The sequence below is a fragment of the Talpa occidentalis genome, unplaced genomic scaffold (assembly GCF_014898055.3).
Source record: "Talpa occidentalis isolate TD23 unplaced genomic scaffold, MPIMG_talOcc4v2.1 talOcc4.5, whole genome shotgun sequence".
In the NCBI taxonomy this organism is placed as follows: Eukaryota; Metazoa; Chordata; class Mammalia; order Eulipotyphla; family Talpidae; genus Talpa; species Talpa occidentalis.
This window is the reverse complement of record NW_023604861.1, coordinates 295,583-313,929: the sequence shown is the minus strand read 5'-3', so window position 1 is coordinate 313,929 and position 18,347 is coordinate 295,583. Positions and strand designations below refer to the sequence as shown.

The following is an 18,347-nucleotide window of genomic DNA, read 5'->3' as shown; positions in this document are numbered from 1 at the left end:
CATGGCCGACGAGGCCCCCAGGAAGGGCGGCTTCCCGGCGCTGGTCGGGCACACCAACGGGCTGTCCAAGCCCGCGGCGCTCGCCGCCGCCGCCGTGTCCTCCAAGCCGGGCGCCGGCGGCTCCAAGAAGCTGGTCATCAAGAACTTCCGAGGTGGGCGTCCGGGCCGGGCGCGGGGGGCGGGGGGCGCCCGGGGCGGGGGGCCGGGGGTCCCGGCCGGGGGGGGGGGCGAGGGGGATTGGGGGGATACGTCCCAGGTGAGAAGGTGGGGGAAGGCCCAGGAGCGGGGGCCCCTCCCGGCCGGGGCCAGAATCGGGGTTCCCGGCCGGCGCCCGGCGGCGGCTTCGGCGCGGCGAGCTCGCCCTCAGGTGTCCGGTGGAGTAAATTGGGCCTAAGGGCTGAGCTGCCCCGGCGGCGCCCGCAGGAGCCGGCCCGGGAGCGCGGCCCCTCTTGACGCCGGCCCTGGCCCGCGGGGCTCCGAGGTTAGCTGCCGGCCCCCCCCCCCCCCCCCCCGGCTTGGACAGTGTTAAGTCCGCTTTCAGCGCTGCGGGCCTCACTCCTCCCGCCTGCCCACGCGGCCGCGGCGGCTCCCGGAGGGCGGGCAGCGCGGGGAGAGCAGGCGGCGGCAGGCGGCTTCCCGCCCGGGGGCTGTTTTCTGCCCTCTCACCTGCGTGCCCTTGGCGTGACACCCTCTCCCCGACTCTGGACTTGCAGACAGACCGAAGCTGCCTGACAACTACACTCAGGACACCTGGCAGAAGCTGCGCGACGCCGTGCGAGCCATCCAGGGCAGCACCTCCATCAGACACAATCTGGAGGAGCTCTACCAGGTCAGCGGCCGGCAGCCCTCGTTTCCTGTGCAAGTCGAGCGGCCTGGGTCATCAGGCTTGGGGGCCTGACCCCACATTTGGCTTCCCAGACCTTTACTGGCAGCCAGTTGCCGGCCAGGGCCCCACTGAGGACGTAAGCCGTCTGCACTGCTGGACCGCCATCCACTCGCTGCAGCGGCTGGTGGTCAGGCTGCTGGCCACAGCCGCCTGCAGGGGGGCAGGCTGGTCTTGCCACCTTGGATAGTGGAGCCCTCTGCCCAGCTGTCCAGCGTGGAATGTGTTCCTGCAGCTGGTGCGGGGTGCAACGTGCTCGGTCTGCCTCCTCTCTGTCCCTCAGGGGCATCGGCCAGAGAGCCCCCGCTTCTCAGGCCGCCTGCACCTGCAGGATTTTCCCAGACACGGTTAGGACATGTCCGGTCTCCTGGTGCTCTCCTAGTTTTCGTAGTTGCTATCTGAGCCTGATCATCCAGCACTGGGGGGGGGCGGGGGGGTGCTTCCCGACAGCGCTGAAGGGAGCGGCAGAGCCGGGTGGCAGGAGCCCGAGGCTGTGTGTGCCGGGGCCAGGAGCTGTTTATGTTGGTTGGTTGCTGTGGTGTCTGTCTGTGACTTGAGCTGCTCAGAAAAATGTCAGAGGCGCCCTTACAGGCCCCCGGGCTGGGAGCGTTTCCAGACATGCAGCCGGCCGGTGTTGCGACTACGCCCGTGCCGGCACCGTCCGGCTCTCGCAGGCCGGCCAGGTGTTCCCTCCCTTCACGCGTGCGGTGAACTCGCTGCAGCTGACGCACGTGCTGGCGCCCTCGGACGAGGTGCCATCTGCAATGGCACCTCGTGTCCAAGAGCAGCGTCCACGCAAGGTGACCAGCGTCTGTTTCAGGAAGTAGCAACCGTTTCTGCTAAGAGATTTTGATGTATTTTTTAAAATTCTATATGTAAGTAATTACAGCATCAGGGCCTCCCTGGTGGCTCAGGGGGTAAGTGCCAGCACTGTGAAGCTGTCTGCCACTTCTGCAGCACGCGTTCGATCCCCGGCCAGGGAGTGACCCACAGGGCGCAGCAGACCTCTCCTGTCTCCCCGCTGCTTTCAGTCAGCCCATCTGTTCTGCTCCCCACTCTGTCTCTGGCGAATCCTGTCACCCCTTGCTCCTCTCATCTGCACCCCAGTTCTCATATGCACAAATAGGTAGAATAAATTTATTTGGAAAAATAACGATTACAGCATCAAAGTCCCAGGAGCTGCAGGAGAGCAGGAAGAAGGCGGAGGCCGCCCCGTCAGCTGCCAGCAGCCCGCCCCATCTTTAGCTCACCCGAGTGTGTTTTTGGTTTGATGGTCCAGGATGTGACTTACACATGATGCCCGGTTGTGTAGCCACCGCCCCAAAGCACCCCCGAGCCTGAGCACCCTGCTTCCCCCTCATACCCCGCCCCTATCTCAGCCCGGAGCCTTCTCCCCCTGGAGCATTTTGGGCAGCCCCACCCTCCGGGGCTGGCGGCCTCCTGGGTGCTGGCCCAGTCTGTGCTCTCGCCAGGGCGTCAGGGGCCTTCCCCCGCTCCAGGGGACGTCAGGGCATCCAGGTCGGGCCTATCAGGAGGGAATATCCGTGTGCGTTGAGCTCCTTCTGCGGAGGTGCATGTCTCGAGGCGGTTCTCGGGTCAGGTGGGCAGCGTGTCCCCCCGCATGGCTGGGAGGCTGGTGCCTGTGGCCACGCCATTTTGCATCTCGCCCAGCAGCGTGGAGAGCTGGGCCCAGACCTTACTGGCACCTGACCCCGTTGGCCTTGTTGCCTGTCCCAGCAGCCGTACTGGCGCTTCGTCGTGGTTTCATCGTGTTTCCTAAGGACACGGAGTCCCCCCACCCCATACCTGCTGTGATGCGGCTCCAGAGCTGGTGCTGGGGTTTCTTCTGCTCTGATCTCTGTCCTGTCACTTCTCAGTGGGGTGACAGGCGGCCCCTCCTGCTCCATGTGTGTCTTGGGGCATCATGGACACGGCGCTGTGGTCCCCAAGGCTGAGGCGTGCTGGCCCCAAGGGCACCCCCGTCAGCGCCTGCTCCCCACGGGCATGTGTGCTGAGGCTGCAGTGCGGCGCCAGCTGCCCCTGTGATGCTCTGCTCGGGGGTGGTCACTCTCTCTTCGTCTCCAGACAGTCACGCGAGTTTTCACTCTGATGGGGCTCCCCGCTCTTTCTGATCTCAAGTGTTAGTTGTGGGGGACTCCATGTGAGAATCAGGGCAGTCTGATGTCCTGAGTGTCCCCCAGGTGTTTGACCTGGCTGCTGGCCACTGTCCCGTCTGGCCTTCCGGCCTGAGGGCCTCGCTAGCCCTGAGGCCTCAGCCCCCTAGAGCCAGCCTGCTTTGTGCCGACCCATACCTCGCCCCCAGCTGCAGGAGGCCCGGCCGCCCTAGCCCCCGCCCCCACCCCAGCTCAAAAGTCTGCCCGGCTCCTCTGAGGGGCGCCCCCGTGACCCGTGACTGTGCAGAAAGGCGGCTGGCCCGGCCCCGTGGGCCAGGAGCGCTGTCCCCGAGGGCATCACAGTGACTCAGCACAAGCCAAGGACACTGCTTGCCCGGGCCCTGCCAGGTGCTTTGAGAAGTCCCCCAGATTCTCAGCTTTCAGAACAACGGAAGCCCAGTGCCCCCCGACCCCGGCAGCCGCGTGCCGAGAGGGGTCCTGGCCAGAGCCGGGACTGAGTCCTCGGTGGGAAGGGCGAGCTCAACTGTCCGGAGCCCACGGGAGAGGCTCCGTTCAGATGCTGTTTTGTGAGGAACTGCCCCCCACGCTTCTCTTGGTTTTCACCAAAGAAAATGTCTTTTTGCGCATGTTACAGTAGAAACGTGCTTGGCCGCAGCCGTGTTTGCGGAGTTCTCCAATGATTAACCAGCGGAGCGCCCGCTTTGGCGGGAGGTCGTCTTGGGCCTGGGAGGAGGGAGGGGCAGGCCGGGGCGGGCTGGGGCAGCCGCGCAGACGCGGCGCGAGGGCGGCGCGAGGCCAGGCGCGGCCGTTTCTGGGTTCTGGGGGAGACGGGCTGTTCCTGTTGTGCGACGATCTCGCTGCAGATAGAAACGGGTTGTGACTTTTTAGTTGTTTTCATCACCCCCCTTGCTCTCTTGCACTTGGTGCAAATAAACGTGTTTCACGTGGCGGTGGTGTGACTCGTGTGCGTGATACACGCGGCCGTTCCCCTGGCGCGGGTGCTGGCGTTGTTGGTATCAGCTTTGCCTGAGTGAGCAGTGTAGGGGGTTAAGGGGCATCTTGCCCTTGGGGAGGAAATGAGTTTCATTCGCATCCGAGGGCCTCCCTGGTGGCGCAGGGGGTTAAGACGCAGCCTGTGAGGCTGTGCGCAGCCTCTGCAGCACGAGTTCGAGCCCCAGCCAGGGAGCGACCCACAGGGCACAGCAGACTCTCCTGTCTCCCCGCCGCTCCCCTCAGCAGTGGATCTCAGTGGATCCGCCTGTTCTGCTCCCCGCTCTGTCTCTGGGGAGTCCTCTTGACCCTGCATCTCAGGCCTGTGCCCGGCTCTTGTAGGTGGAGATAAATAAACCTTTTTAAGAAATTGACTGAAGTGTTTCTGTCACGCGTGCCCCCGGCTTTCAGGTGGTTCGTTTTCTTCCGCTGCTGCTCGCGTTGGCACAGCGCTTGAGTTCTCCCCTCCGGCCTGGTCCCCGGAGTTCTGCGTCGTTTCGGAGCCACCAAAGCCCAGCGCCCCCGGCCCTGGCAGCCGTGTCCCCGGAGGCGCCCTGGCCGCAGCCAGGACTGCATCCTCCTGCAGGAAGGGCGAGCTCGGCTGTCCGGAGCCCCGCGGGAGAGGCTGCGGCCACGGCACCCGTGAGCCGCCGCTGTGGTTCCGGGAGCTCTTCCCTCCCGTTTGACCCCCTCCCGCCGCCGGGCGCCTCAGGTCTGTGGTCTCCTGCACGTTTCATTTTTTCTTTTTCTTTTTTTTTTTGCGGGGGGGCACTTTGTTCAGCTTCCCTGTGCTCCTCCCGCCGGCGAGGCCGTCCGCGCTTCTCTCTCTGGCTCCTTCCACGGAGCGTCCTCGCGCCGGCTCGTCCCTGCTGCTGCGGGCGGCGCGTCTCTGTGGAGGGCCGAGGAGGGTTCCGGGGGCGCAGAGCGCGGTCTTCTGAGCCAGCCCCCGGCCGGGGCATTTCGGGGTGTCGCCAGGTCCCGGCGGTTGTCAGCAGCGCTGCGGTGAGCGCAGGCGCGCGGGCTTCCTCCCCAACGAGCGGTGTGTGTCTGGGGGAGACTCCGGGAGTGGAGCCGCGGGGTCGGGGTAGCTCCATGTCCAGTGGCCTGAGGGGCGTCCCCGCGGCCCTCCGAGGAGGCCGGGCCGGTCTGCGCCCCCGGCGGCGTCGGGCTCCCTCCGCCACGTCCTCGCCGGCAGTCGCCCTGGTGTTTCCGGGCCGCGCCGTGCTCCCGGCCGTGGGGGTGGGGTGGGGTCTCGCGTGGTTTTGATTTGCACGTCCCTGGTTATCCGCGACGAGCGCGTTTCGTCCACCCGTGGGCCGTTTGCGTTTCCTCTTTGCACGAGCGTCTCTGCGGCTCTCCCGCCCGTGTCTTGACTGGGTCGTTGGCTGTGTTTTTGTTGCGTCGGGTGAGATCCTTGTGGGTTTGTGCTTTTTTTTAACGGTTCTGACTAGTGCAACTGAAAGATCACACTTCTGGTTGTGGGGTTTAGTGTCCGGGTCGGGTGAGATGCTGGTTTTGTCCATCGCACTTGCAAGGCCAGACGGGACTGGAAATGGGGAGCGTGTGCGGACGCAGGAGAACACCTGAGAAGGTGTTTGTCTCACGAGCTGTTCCTCCACTGGGACAAAGCGTCGTGACGCGCAGGGCCTGAGGGAGTCTGGAGGAAGCTGCTCCTGGCCGCAAGTTGTGGCCTCCTGCCACCCCCACCCGAGGGCCCGACCTTGACCCCCACCCATTGCAGTCAGGTCTGCGGCGACTCTAGCGCTCCCCGGGGCCTGCCCAGCCCCTGCAGAGCGTCGGGGTCCAGCCGTGCTGAGCCCCAGTGACAGTAGCGGGCGCCCCAACTCTGCTCCGTGTTCCCTGCTGTCACGGCCCCACTCACCACCTCGTGCTGGATTCTGGGGTGCCAGCAAGAAGCACCCCAAACTTGGAAAGAAGAGTTCGCTGTAGGTTGCATTTGTGCCGCGGCCTTCCTGTCACGAACACGGGCACGTCGAGTTTTGTTTCTTTTCCCCAAGAAGAGCAGGTTTGCTGTGCTAAGGCTCTGTGCTTGCTCTTTCCAGGCCGTGGAGAATCTCTGTTCTCACAAAGTCTCCTCCACCCTCTACAAGCAGCTCCGCCAGGTCTGCGAGGACCACGTCCAGGCGCAAACCCTGCAGTTCAGGGAATATCCTTTTTGGCTCGTGACGCTTCTGCTCGTTAGTCTAAGTCTTGAAATCGGTCTCTGGTAGGAAAAGGAGTTGGGTCCCCCGAACGTTGAAAGAATTGCTGTTGAAGTTCCCTTCTGCTGCAGGACGGAAGCCTTAGGTTTCATCTTACTGGACTTTGGCAGCTTTTTTTTTTAAAGAAAAATCTCGTGTGAGCTTCCTTTCCCCGGTGTCTTGGCGTCTCCCGATGGTGTCAGAACGACCCTTGAATATTTAAGGTGCCCATCGGATCGATGCAAACCGCTCTCTGCCTGGGTCTGGTTGGTGTCTTTAAAACAAGTTCTGAAAAACGTCTTAAAGTCGGGAGTTTTCTAGGACTCGTGACAAAGGGCTGTGAACCCTATCCCTGGCCGGACCCCAGCCTTACAGGGCCCCCTCTGGGTGTCCTGGGCCTGTGGTCCCGCCGAGGCCAGCTTGTCCTCTGGGCCCGTCGGCGTTGGCAGAGCCCGCTCCCTGTGTACCCTGGTGGCTGCCCGAGGCTGCCCTGTGGTCCTGCCCTGGGCCCCTGCCCACCGCACCTCAAGGCCGCCCATGCCTCACGCCCGCGGCCATTGTGATTGGCGGGAGCACGAGGAGGAGGGTCAGTGAGGCTAGGGGAGCGGGCAGGGCACCCGACATGGGGTGGGGCTCCTGAGCTGCCCCGGGTGTGTCCTCTGCGGCCGAGTCTGCGCTTTCCTTAGCAGGCGTGCACAGGATCCCTGGACAGCGTGCTGTTCCTCAAGAGGGTGGACACCTGCTGGCAGGACCACTGCAGGCAGATGGTGAGCCTGGCCCGCCCCCGAGCCGCTGCCCCGCACAGAAGCCACTGCTACCCGCAGGGCTCCCGTGGCCGCCTCCTGCCCCTCCTGGGGTTCTCCTGGTGTGCCCCGGTCATCAGACCTGGGTCCAGGCTTCCTGCAGCCAGACAGCCAGAGCAGGAGAGGCCCTTGGCCTGCCTGGGCGGCAGGGTGGCCCGGCTGTTAACTAGGGAGGGAGGGGCAGGTCAGTGTCTTCACAGCCTGAGCACTGCTCGCCATGGGGCGGGGTGCTGTCCTGGGGCCAGCCCAGCCCTGTCAGCCACCAGGGCCCATGTGGAGGAGGCCGAGGCCACACCTGCATGAGTGAGCTGGGACTACATTGGCGGTGGGGGGCAGGCCGGCCTGGCGCCACTGCTTTGACAGTGCAGACCCTCCCCGTGAGACGGGATTGGCCCCAGCACCACGACCGGCCGGCGGTGGGGTGTCCTCCCGGTGAGTTGGCGAGAGCTGGCCGTGGGCCCGACCCTGGACCTCGCGTTAATCAGACACGTGATGTTCTTCCTGGTTCCAGATCATGATCAGAAGCATCTTCCTGTTTCTGGACCGCACCTACATACTCCAGAACTCCATGCTGCCTTCCATCTGGTGAGAGCCCTGCCGGGACCCGGCCTCCCTCTGGGCAGCTCGCCTGAGGGCCTACGCCTTGGCTGGAACCACTAGGGGGTCCGGTCCTGGGACACGGCAGCAGGTGTGAGAGCTGGAGGAGTGCCGGGCAGCTTCCAGCATGTTCTCCGTGACCAGGAGCCCCCAGCTGAGGAATGCGATGGGCTCTGAAAGCTGGTTCCCTTCCGTGGAAGGGCCCAGAGGGGGCCAGGAGGAGCCACTGCTCTGGAGGGCAGGGTGGGGACCTCACAGCCCCTGAGTCTCACCCCAGGGCTGCGCTCCCCACAGTGACTGGGGCCCTGCCTCCAGGACGACCAGTCCCCACGCGGGTGGAGCCAGTGGATTTGGGGCCGTGGCTGGGCCCACCCCCGAGACCTGGGCTTGTTTCTCACCGCTGACCAGGGACATGGGGCTGGAGCTGTTCCGGACCCACATCATCAGCGACAAGGCGGTGCAGAGCAAGACCATCGATGGCATCCTCCTGCTGATCGGGCGCGAGCGCAGTGGCGAGGCGGTGGACCGGAGCCTGCTGCGCAGCCTGCTGGGCATGCTCTCCGACCTGCAGGTGCGTGGCAGGGCGGGCGTGGCAAGCGGGCCCGTACTGCTGGCCCTGATTGTTGAAACACTGCCTGTCTCTTAGGTGTACAAAGACTCGTTTGAACTGAGGTTTCTGGAGGAAACTAACTGTCTGTATGCGGCAGAAGGCCAGAGGCTGATGCAGGAGCGAGAGGTGAGCCGGGGGCCGCTGCCAGGCACCATGTCTTGTCGCAGGCTCCCTGGAGCTGCTGCTCATTGTGCAGAATAAGGCGCCGCACAGCTTTTGCTTAGAGACTCGTTTGCTGTCCCTCCAGTTAAAATGCCAATAAGGTAGTTGAGACCAGAGGATGAGAGACAAACCTCTGTGAAAGAGAAACGTGACCCGTCTAAGTTTTCATCTGTGTGAGGCCTTGAAAAATTTGCCCAAAAATCCTTGTGAAAACAGGTATCATGTGACCCCTAGAACATCAGCCCCGGCTCCGGCTCAGCAGATCACAAGGGAAGCCCCTTGGGACTGGGCCCCAGAGGCCGCCTGTGCCCGCACTGACGGGACCGCACGAGCTGGGACTCGGGGCTGGGCCCCCTGCTGTGGGCCCAGATGGGGCTCCCTGCACCCCTGGCAGCGCAAAGCTCACACATGTTGCCGCCACCACCACACCTTGGGGTCTGGGAGGCTGGTACTCCCCCCCCCCCCCCCGCCAACACACACATAGTGTGGCTGCTTACCCACCGGAGATGTGGCAGCCCGGAGGTGTGTCTGTGAAAGGCCGGATCCTGGGTCAGGCTGGACACTGTGGCCCTGGCCCTGGCACCCACATGCCAGTCGTGTCTGGCTGCGCGGGCAGCCCTGCCTCTGGTTTGCACGGTGCCTGGCGCGGTGTGAGTCACTGTAGCCTGCGGGTATTTTGTTGGAAGGTCCCGGAGTACCTTAACCATGTCAGCAAGCGCCTGGAAGAAGAAGGAGACCGGGTGATCACCTACCTGGACCACAGCACACAGTGAGTGCCCGCTGGCTTGCCATGCTGCGTGGGGTCCCCTGGTGCCCCTGTGCTGCCATGTCGGCGAGATATGGTACCCGCAGCTCCCGCCAGACCTGTGTCTGTGCCACCATGTGCGGCCTCTGGCCCTGAGCTGCAGTCAGGGCCGTGGGATGGGCAGTCCCAGCCCCTGGATGTGGTGGAGGCACTTCTGTGCTGCCTGACTGGGGCGTCTTGGGGACCCGCTGGTCTGGACAGTTGCTTCCCACGGACGCTCCTGCTGGGTTCTGCGGACGTGGAGGCAGGGGTGGGGCTCTGCCTTGTCAAGCCACGTCCTGGCCCTGAGCGGGGCTCCGAACCGTTGCCCGACTGCCTGGGTCGGTGGTTGGGAAGGGCGGCCATCGGGGCCACGAGTGCGCTGCCAGGGTCGTGCGTGGGAGCTGCTTCATGAGACTCCATGGCTCCCTCTGGCCAGAGGGCACGGTGTCCACGGCACGTGGTCCCTCATGGCCCAGAGCGGGTGGCGACCCGGTGCCCATCAGCGGGCGGCCAGACCCCATGCCCGGCCGGGCCTGGGTCTGTTCTAGGGGTCACGTCTGGGTGCCCGTGGGCATCGCTGCCAGGGAGGGTCGAGCAGGGGTGATGAGCGTGTTCCCCGGCTAGGACCTGGCAGCGGCCACCCCACTGGGACGCACCAGGACAGACAGGAGGGTCCCGGCAAGCCAAGTCAGGGCCAGGCCAGCGCGGGGCCTACTGGCTCGTGTGCCCAGGCGCCCGCCCCTCCCCAGTGCCGGGCAGACGGTGGCCTGTCCTCCATTGCGACGGGGGGCAGGTGTCCCGTCCCTCAACAAATGGGGTCCAGGACGGCCCCTGGGCTGGATGGGACGGGATGGGGGCCGAGCATCCGTGGGGAGAGGACCTGGCGGGGGGGTGGCGGTGCTGGCTGGGGCCCAGGGTGCTCCAGCGGGGCCACCTTCTCCCCCACCCTCCGTGGCCTCTGCGCACCTGGTTCCTGGCTCTCAAGGGTGTCAGAGCTGCCAGCCGCATGGCTGTGGGGGCCCTTCCCTGCTCACGGGCTCTTCTCTCGTCCAGGAAGCCGCTGATTGCCTGCGTGGAGAAGCAGCTCCTCGGCGAGCACCTGGCAGCCATCCTACAGAAAGGTGGCCGTGCCGGGCGCCCGTGGGGGCAGGGGTTGGGTGCTGTGGGGAGGGTGCGGAGAGGGCATCTCGCCCTGGAACACTCGAGCTGATGCTGTGAAAGTGGCCCTGACTCGGCCCTGGGAGGGTGGGGGTGCTTCTCGGCCGCCGCTGCACTGCCAAGGCCGGCTCTGACGGGACGTGGCCGCACACGTTCTCGCTCAAACCTGTGAGGTCCCAGGATGGGCTGAGCCAGGGACGGTGGGTGCAGGGGCCAGGTGGGCGGGACTGCAGCATGCCCTGCCCTGCCCACGCGCCCCGGCCTCTGTGTCTGCCATGCAACTCTGACGCGCCACCTCTGTCGCCTCAGGGCTGGACCACTTGCTGGACGAGAACCGCGTGCCGGACCTCACCCAGATGTACCAGCTGTTCAGCCGCGTGAAGGGCGGGCAGCAGACGCTGCTGCAGCACTGGAGTGACTACATCAAGGTCTGTCTGCCGGCAGCACTGGCCCTGGGGGCTGCAAGGCTGGGCGGGCGGTCGTCTCATGTCCTGGTGTCCGTTCGTGCGCATGGTGCCCACGAGCGGGTGGGGCCACTCTGGCCGGCACCCATGACCCACGCGGGTGCGTCTGCAGGCCGTGGGCTGCGTCTGGTGCATTGGGTATGCGCGCGAAGGGGGTGCAAGGGCGTAGAGGCAGCAGCACCCGGCTGACGTGGACACATGCGGGCAGCTGCCTCGTCTGCCCCTTCATGGCACCCTGCTCCATGTGCATGTTGCATGCAGCTGTGCTGCTGCGAGGACCATCCCTGGGGCACGTGGCACGCCTGGCAGGCACCACGCAGCCCCGGGGCATCGGGGGCTGATGGCTGAGGGAGACAGGGCAGGACGCGGGGTCAGCCTCACGGGCGCGACAGCAGGGTCTCTGAGGCATGGGCCGCCTGCCACGCGTGGAAGTTGAGACAACTCAGTTTGCAGTCAACGGTGATTAACGTCTGCGTCGTGGCGGGTGGTGGGCGAGCGTGGTGACGGGGTCTCCGTGGTGACGGGGGTATCCCGTAGACTTTCGGCACGACGATCGTCATCAATCCTGAGAAGGACAAGGACATGGTGCAGGACCTGCTGGACTTCAAGGACCGGGTGGACCATGTGGTGGACGTGTGCTTCCAGCGGAGTGAGAAGTTCGTCAACCTGATGAAGGAGTCCTTTGAGGCCTTCATCAACAAGAGGCCCAACAAGCCTGCGGAGCTCATCGGTGGGAGAGCGCGTTTCTGGGTGCCTTGCATTTGGGAGATTCAGGCAGAACTCAAGCAGGTTTTCCCCACGATGTCCTGACTCCTTGTTGGGGGGACGGGGGTACCTCATCAGGACTCATGTCCCTGCAGATGGGCGTGAGCTGTGTGCATCATGCTGACAGCCCAGGGACCTCCAGCTGAGGCTGTCCATGGCGGGGGGCCGGGGATGTGCTTGTGCTGCACAACCCTGCTTGTCTCGTGGGCAACAGACCGTTGCCGCGAGCTCCAGTCCTGTCCCAGTCCGCTGGTCAGTGTGAGAGGGCGAGATTGGGTGCGATCTTGAAGGACAGCGTGATTTAAGGTGAAGCCATTTTGAATTGATAGCTTCGTGTGGCGTTAGCGTCAGGTGTGTCCCAGGAGCCTTCGGCTTTCATCAGCCAGAAAGGGCTTTGCAAGGCTGGGCGCTGAGGGGTGGGGGCGACACTGCCCAGGCGCACTGTGGACGGGGCTCCTCGCACGTCCCTGCTTCTGTGTGCTCACGAGTTTCTGTTATGAGAAATTGCAAAGGAAAAGCCCATAAGCAGAGTCAGAGGTACTGACAGGGGCTGATTGGGCTTTGGGCCACTGTGTGGCTTGTGGTTTCTCGAAGGTGAGGCTCCGCTCTCCTCTGGGGAGTCACCGTGTGTCTCTGAGGCAGGAGCCTGGTCGGGCTGCCCTTCCCCGGCAGGGAGCAGGCGTGTCCCCCGGGCCCCACCCAGCTCTTTCTGTCTAAGGAAGGCGCGTGGTCCTGTGCCTGGGGCAGTGAGGCACTGCCAAGTCCAGTGATTGCGCGGCCTGGGGGAAGCCGGGGCCTGTCCTCCCAGAGCGCCGAGGATGTGTGGCCGCCACAGAGGCGCTTCAGGGGTCGCTCTCTTCATCTCACAGCCAAGCACGTCGACTCGAAGCTGAGGGCGGGCAATAAAGAAGCCACGGACGAAGAGCTGGAGCGGATCCTGGACAAGATCATGATAATATTCAGGTTCATCCACGGTGAGCAGCTCTCCGCACTGTCGTCAATAGCTTCAGACAAACAGAAAACAGCGTCGCCGAGACCGCGCCCTTGGGCCTCTTTCCTGGAGGAAGCTGGCCCGGGCGTCCCCCGTGGGCGGGCGGGGACCCCTCCAGGCGGGCACGGGCTCCCAGCCTGCGCGCAGCTCCCCGACGCCCCGCGTCCTTCTCGTTGGGCTGCAAACAGGTAAAGATGTCTTTGAAGCATTTTATAAAAAAGACCTGGCAAAACGACTCCTTGTTGGAAAAAGTGCCTCTGTCGACGCTGAGAAGTCGATGTTGTCAAAACTTAAGCATGGTGAGTTCGGGCCGGCGGGGGCGGGGTGGGGGGGCGGGCAGCCGGTCCTGGGCCCTCACGTCGTTTTCGCCCTGTCCGCAGAGTGTGGCGCCGCCTTCACCAGCAAGCTGGAGGGCATGTTCAAGGACATGGAGCTCTCCAAGGACATCATGGTGCACTTCAAGCAGGCAAGTGGCCTTGGCCCGCGCCCGCTCGCCTGGGGCAGCAGAAGCGCCAGTTATCCCTCGGGCCTTTCACGCAGACCTGGCTCACGTGCATGTAAGGGCCCTCGTGCTGGCCAGGAGGGGCCGCGCGGCCATGCGTGCCTGGGGCTGAGGTGGAGGCAGACATGACCCGACTCTGCTGGGAATCGCAGCTCTTGTGTCGTAAGTCAGGGCGGGGGCGGTTTCCTGGAGTCACGTCTCGTCTGCGCCTCCTCTGTCCCCAGTACATGCAGAACCAGAGCGACCCGGGCTCCATCGACCTGACGGTGAACGTCCTCACCATGGGCTACTGGCCGACCTACACGCCTGTGGAGGTGCACCTGCCGCCCGAGGTGGGTGGCCCGGCTGGCTGGGGCGACCTCGCCGCCGTCCCATGGTCTCTCCCAAGGCTCCTGTCAGGCCTACCCGCTACTCTCCCTCCCGCCCGCTGCGGACAGCCCCGAGCCGGCGCCCCTGGGGGGCGGGCCTGACCCAGGGGCAGGTCCAGGAGGCAGCTGTAAAACAGGGCGGGCCTGTTCTTCGTGCTGTGAATGTTGATTAAGACTTGTGAGTTGCATGGCGCGTGCTGCTGAGAAGGACCGCGTCGCAGTCAGGCTTGCCTCCTTGTGCTCGGCAGATGATCAAGCTTCAGGAAGTCTTCAAGACCTTCTACCTTGGGAAGCACAGTGGTCGGAAGCTGCAGTGGCAGACGACGCTGGGCCACGCCGTGTTGAAGGCGGAGTTCAAGGAAGTGAGTTCTCTGTCCTGCTGCATGGACTTTCAGCTTTTGTAAGTCATTTTGACTGAGCTTTGGTGGCAAAGAGTAAACCATCGCTGTCGTCCGCTCGGCTTGTTTAGGTCAGTAAAGCTACCGGCAGCCGGGGGTTCACGTTCTAGGCGGTGGCAGTGAGAGCGCGATCGCCAGAGGGAAGGGCAGTGGTGGTGGTGCCTCTGGGGCCCTGGGAGCTGCAGACCGGGCGCCTCGGCGGGGCAGCATGCCCTCCCGCGGGCCCTGTCCCGCCCCTGTGTTCTGTCCCCTCACGCCAGGGCACCCAGCACCGGGGGACGCGCCGGGCTAGAAAGGGCAGGTGGGGGCACGGCAGCCCCAGCAGCCCCAGCATGAGTTGCGGAAGGACCTCCTGACAGCCCTCGGGGCTCCGGCGGAGGAGGTTTAGGCCGCGGGCCCGACGGCGTGGCCCTCGCTCAGTGGGCAGCCCCGTTCCGAACGCCACGCCTGTCCCCGCAGGGAAAGAAGGAGTTCCAGGTGTCCCTCTTCCAGACGCTCGTGCTGCTCATGTTCAACGAGGGCGACGGCTTCAGCTTTGAGGACATAAAGATGGCCACTGGCATAGGTGTGGCCGCGAGGGCCGGGGCGCCCGCTTAGGTCATCATGGCCGGGGGGCTGGGGGGGCGAGCCGGCTCCTGCGCGTGTTGGGGGTCCTGTCCGCCCCGCCTGACCACCCTGCGCCCTCCCCGCCCAGAGGACAGTGAGTTGCGGAGGACGCTGCAGTCCCTGGCCTGCGGGAAGGCCCGTGTCCTGACCAAGAGCCCCAGGGGGAAGGAGGTTGAAGACGGGGACAAGTTCATCTTCAACGGCGAGTTCAAGCACAAGCTGTTCCGAATCAAAATTAACCAAGTCCAGATGAAGGAGACTGTACGTATGCGCCCCCGCTGCTCCCGCTGCTCGGCTGCTCCCGGCCGTCCCGGCCTTTGGCTGGTGGCCGCGCGGCTCTCCGGGGCCTGCAGCGAACATCTGAGCCGCCTCACCTGATGCCCAGGCGCCTGGGCTGCTCCGCACACGCTCGCTGTGGCTGGGGGCAGCCACCACCTGGGGAGTGGGTCGGATGGAGAGGCAGGCCGTCGGGAGGCGGAGGCTGCTCAACTCAAGTCACTCACTTTGGTCTGTCAGCATGGGTGGGGTCCAGGCCATGGGTGCGGAGGTCGGCACCCCGAGTTCCGGGGCTGGCACGGTGTGTGGCTCGGCATTGAATCTGGGGGCTGCCCGACACCTGCTTGGTCAGTGCTCCCGAACAGCTGGCCTGGGGCATGTCCGGGGTCCTGGTGCCCAAGGCCTGCCCTCGTGTCGGGCCTGGATGGGCGGATGTCCCGGGCCTGCACGGCGCTGTTGCAGGCGGACCCTGCCTGAGTAGCCGCGACAGCAGGGGTGGCTGTCAGGGAGGCTGCTCTGTGCCAGACTGCCGCCGGCAAGCTCCCTGAACTCCCCTCCAGAGCGGGCCTATGCTGGGCACTCCGGCCAGTGACGTCCCCCTTCTGGCTCTCCGCCCTTCCGTTCAACAGGACTACCTCTGCTGGCGACAGCGAGGGGCTGGCAACCCGGCCCCTGGCGAAGATGCCGCCATTGCCATGTGACGGGCGGGTTTGCTGGTTTGGGGGTTTTCCATGTGAGGGCTCTGAGTTGGCAAATGTAGCCTTTTGTCCTTTCTGGTGTCTGACTTGGGAGCCATGGCTCAGAGGGCTTCTGTGGCCATGTCCTCTGCACAAGGTGGACGTTGTGGCAGAGCCTCCCACCTCCCTTGGCTGCACAACGGGCGGGCCTGGTGCTCACGGCCTGGCGCCAGTTCAGCTGCTGCCCGGGCACTGCGGTGCTGGCATCTCAGTCAAGAGCACGCCTCACAGGCCTCACAGGCTGCCCGCCCCATGCCGGGCCGCGCGGCCCAGCCGCACGGCTTCCTCGCTTTTTAAATAGGAAACAACTCTTTTTCCGCATTGGCGTCATGGGTTGCTGTTGTCGGAAGGTCGGGTTGATCAGAACGAATGAAAACGCGGCCCGGCAGGGCTCCCCGCGCCGACTCCTGTGCGTCGCACTTGGGAACGAGACGGTCGATGCTCGAGACACAGCCTCGGCCCGTCTCGCCCGCGCAGGTGGAAGAGCAGGTCAGCACCACCGAGAGGGTGTTCCAGGACCGGCAGTACCAGATCGACGCCGCCATCGTGCGCATCATGAAGATGAGGAAGACCCTGGGCCACGCCCTGCTGGTGTCGGAGCTCTACAACCAGCTCAAGTTCCCTGTCAAGGTGCCGCCCCCGCGTGTGCTCTGACCCGGCTCCCCCGCTGCCTCCCGGTCCCTGAGCACCGGTGCGCTGCCTGCCACAAGGCCCCCGGCCCGGTGTCCCGTGGGCCCGCCGGGGATGCTCTGCTCGGGGACCCTCGGGGGTGGGGAGGCGGCTTGTCCAGCCACCCGCGCCCTGTGTCTGGCCACGGGGCTTCCCCGCTGAGTTGGGCGAGTTCAGCCCCCGGTGTCCTTTGACAGCGCTGGGTGGCTGTAGGCCGCGCTTGGTGACGTGGGGTCTGGTTCTCTCTCAGCCCGGAGACCTGAAAAAGAGAATCGAGTCGCTCATCGACAGAGACTACATGGAGCGAGACAAGGACAGCCCGAACCAGTACCACTACGTGGCCTGAGCCGGCCCCGCCCGCCGCCGGGGCTCTGCGGGCGCTGGGCAGGCAGGGAGGGCGGCAGAGTCTCTCCCGACAGCCCTTCCTCCTGCCGGGGTGCCGGCCTGGGCTCGGTCCGGGTCAGTGAGACTCTAAGGTGGGCCGAGAGACACTGGTCGGGTCGGCTCCCCTGGGGCTTGCGCCCCTGAAGCGGGAGCAGGATGTCCGCCTGCCCTCGTGTGCAGGGTCACCGCCGCGCCCACAGCGGCCCCGGGGACGCGGCCTCAGTTTCCTTTCTTTTCAAAGAGCTCACGCCCTGGCGGCCACGATCTCTTATGGGCGCTCTGGGCGGGCTGCAGGTGTGCCAAGTGGGGCCTGCTGTGGGCACGGGCCCAGTGCTTCCCGCCCTGCCGCGCCCCCGCTGACCTGCTGGGGAGGTGGGGAGGTGCCGGGTCCGAGCCCCTCCCCGCCCGGCGGAAGGGCTTGGTGGGCGCGGGCCGCGCGGCGTGCCTGCGGGTGCTGACGTCGTGCGCGACTACAACAAAGATACTTTTGTGATAACATTTGAAAGTACTTTATATTTTACATGATAGCATGTTTCATTTTGATTAAAAGCTACCAAAGGAATTTTGATCATGGTATAAGTGTTTAAAGCAATATTTTCTGGAATATACCAAGTTTATATAATTTGATTTTATGCTAAATTATTAAAAGATTTTCCCTTTTTGAAACATGCGTGTTTAGAATATGCTATCTGGGTTTGCACACGAAAGGCCTCGCTCCTTGCGTGTCATCGTTTCTATATTTGTGAATTTTCATTTGTGAGTTCGTAAGGTGGTCTTGAAGGGCCAGTAGCTTTCTACTTCTTACAAGTTCATTGTCTGTAGAGATTGTTAATATTGTAATTTAACGTAGACTGACTGAATAAAATTAGTTTAATCAACCTGACAATCACATTGTGAGAACTTGGTGGTGTCGGGCTCAGCCCCCTCAGCTCTTCAGCCACTTGGGCCCCTCCTTGCACGGGGAGGCCCTGGGCCCATGCGCGCCCCTCCGGCCCGGCCGCAGGGCGCTCGGACCTCGTCTGTCCTCCCGTCTGTCGATGTCCCTTTGCATTTGGTCACCTCAAAGGCCGAAGTGGAGATGGCCCAGAGGCGGGCGGCAGGAGGCCAGGCCCGGGCAGTGTGGCCAGGTCACCGGCTGCACCCCATGCTGACAAGAAGGTCTTCCAGTGGTGACCCCAAAACGGCGAAGCACCGATTAAGACGACGACGTCCGCAGAAGCACGTCTCAGTGGGCACGCACCCGTGGGCTGGCGGGCGCCTCTGGGTTCCCTGTGGGGCTGGCCTGGGCTGCTTGGGGTGTGTCCTGGGTAGGTGGGGGGTCTGCAGTGTCTTGGGGTGGCCTCACACAGGACTGCTGATTTCCAGAGTGGAAACAGGCCAGTGGGAGGTGGGATCGGGCAGCTCGGAAGCCCTGAGGCCTGACCCCTCGGGGCTCTGGGGGATGCAGGGGCTGAGCTGACCAGCCCAGGAGCCCTGGCCTCAGGCTGGCCCCTCGAGTGAGGCTGCAGGATGGTCGCTCTGTGAGAACAGTGACGTCAGCTCAAGCTCAGACTGGGCTAAACCCCAAGCAGGCAAACGTGTCTCAGGAAGAAGCCATAATTAAAAGAAAACTTGGGAGCCTCCCCGGGGGCGCAGCGGTTGAGTGTTGGGTTGTGAAGCTGCCCGCAGCCTCTGCAGCGCCGGTTCGATCCCCGGCTGCTCCCCGGCCACCGGCGGAGGGTCCCGCATGGCGCGCAGACCTCTCCTGCCGCCCGCTGCTCCCCTCAGCAGTCGGTCCTTCTGCCTGCTCTGCTCCCCGCTCTGGCTCTGGTGAATTCTCTCGCCCTCCCGCGCTTCTGGCTGTACCCAGTGCTTGTATAAA

The 18,347-nt window shown here is 64.4% G+C and overlaps 1 protein-coding gene across 1 annotated transcript; it reads left to right on the top strand.

The window, feature by feature from the left end:
• The first annotated feature begins 1 nt into the window (after nt 1).
• Nucleotides 2-17,412, top strand: CUL4A (cullin 4A). The gene is made up of 20 exons (XM_054701526.1): nt 2-152; nt 714-829; nt 6,072-6,176; nt 6,908-6,976; nt 7,524-7,597; nt 8,018-8,180; nt 8,256-8,345; nt 9,068-9,150; nt 10,222-10,289; nt 10,636-10,754; nt 11,328-11,520; nt 12,425-12,529; nt 12,735-12,845; nt 12,927-13,012; nt 13,273-13,380; nt 13,665-13,778; nt 14,274-14,379; nt 14,509-14,681; nt 15,911-16,063; nt 16,353-17,412. Exons 1-20 carry the CDS (start codon nt 2-4, stop codon nt 16,446-16,448), a joined length of 2,283 nt encoding a protein of 760 aa, XP_054557501.1. The 3' UTR covers nt 16,449-17,412.
• Nucleotides 17,413-18,347: the final 935 nt, after the last annotated feature.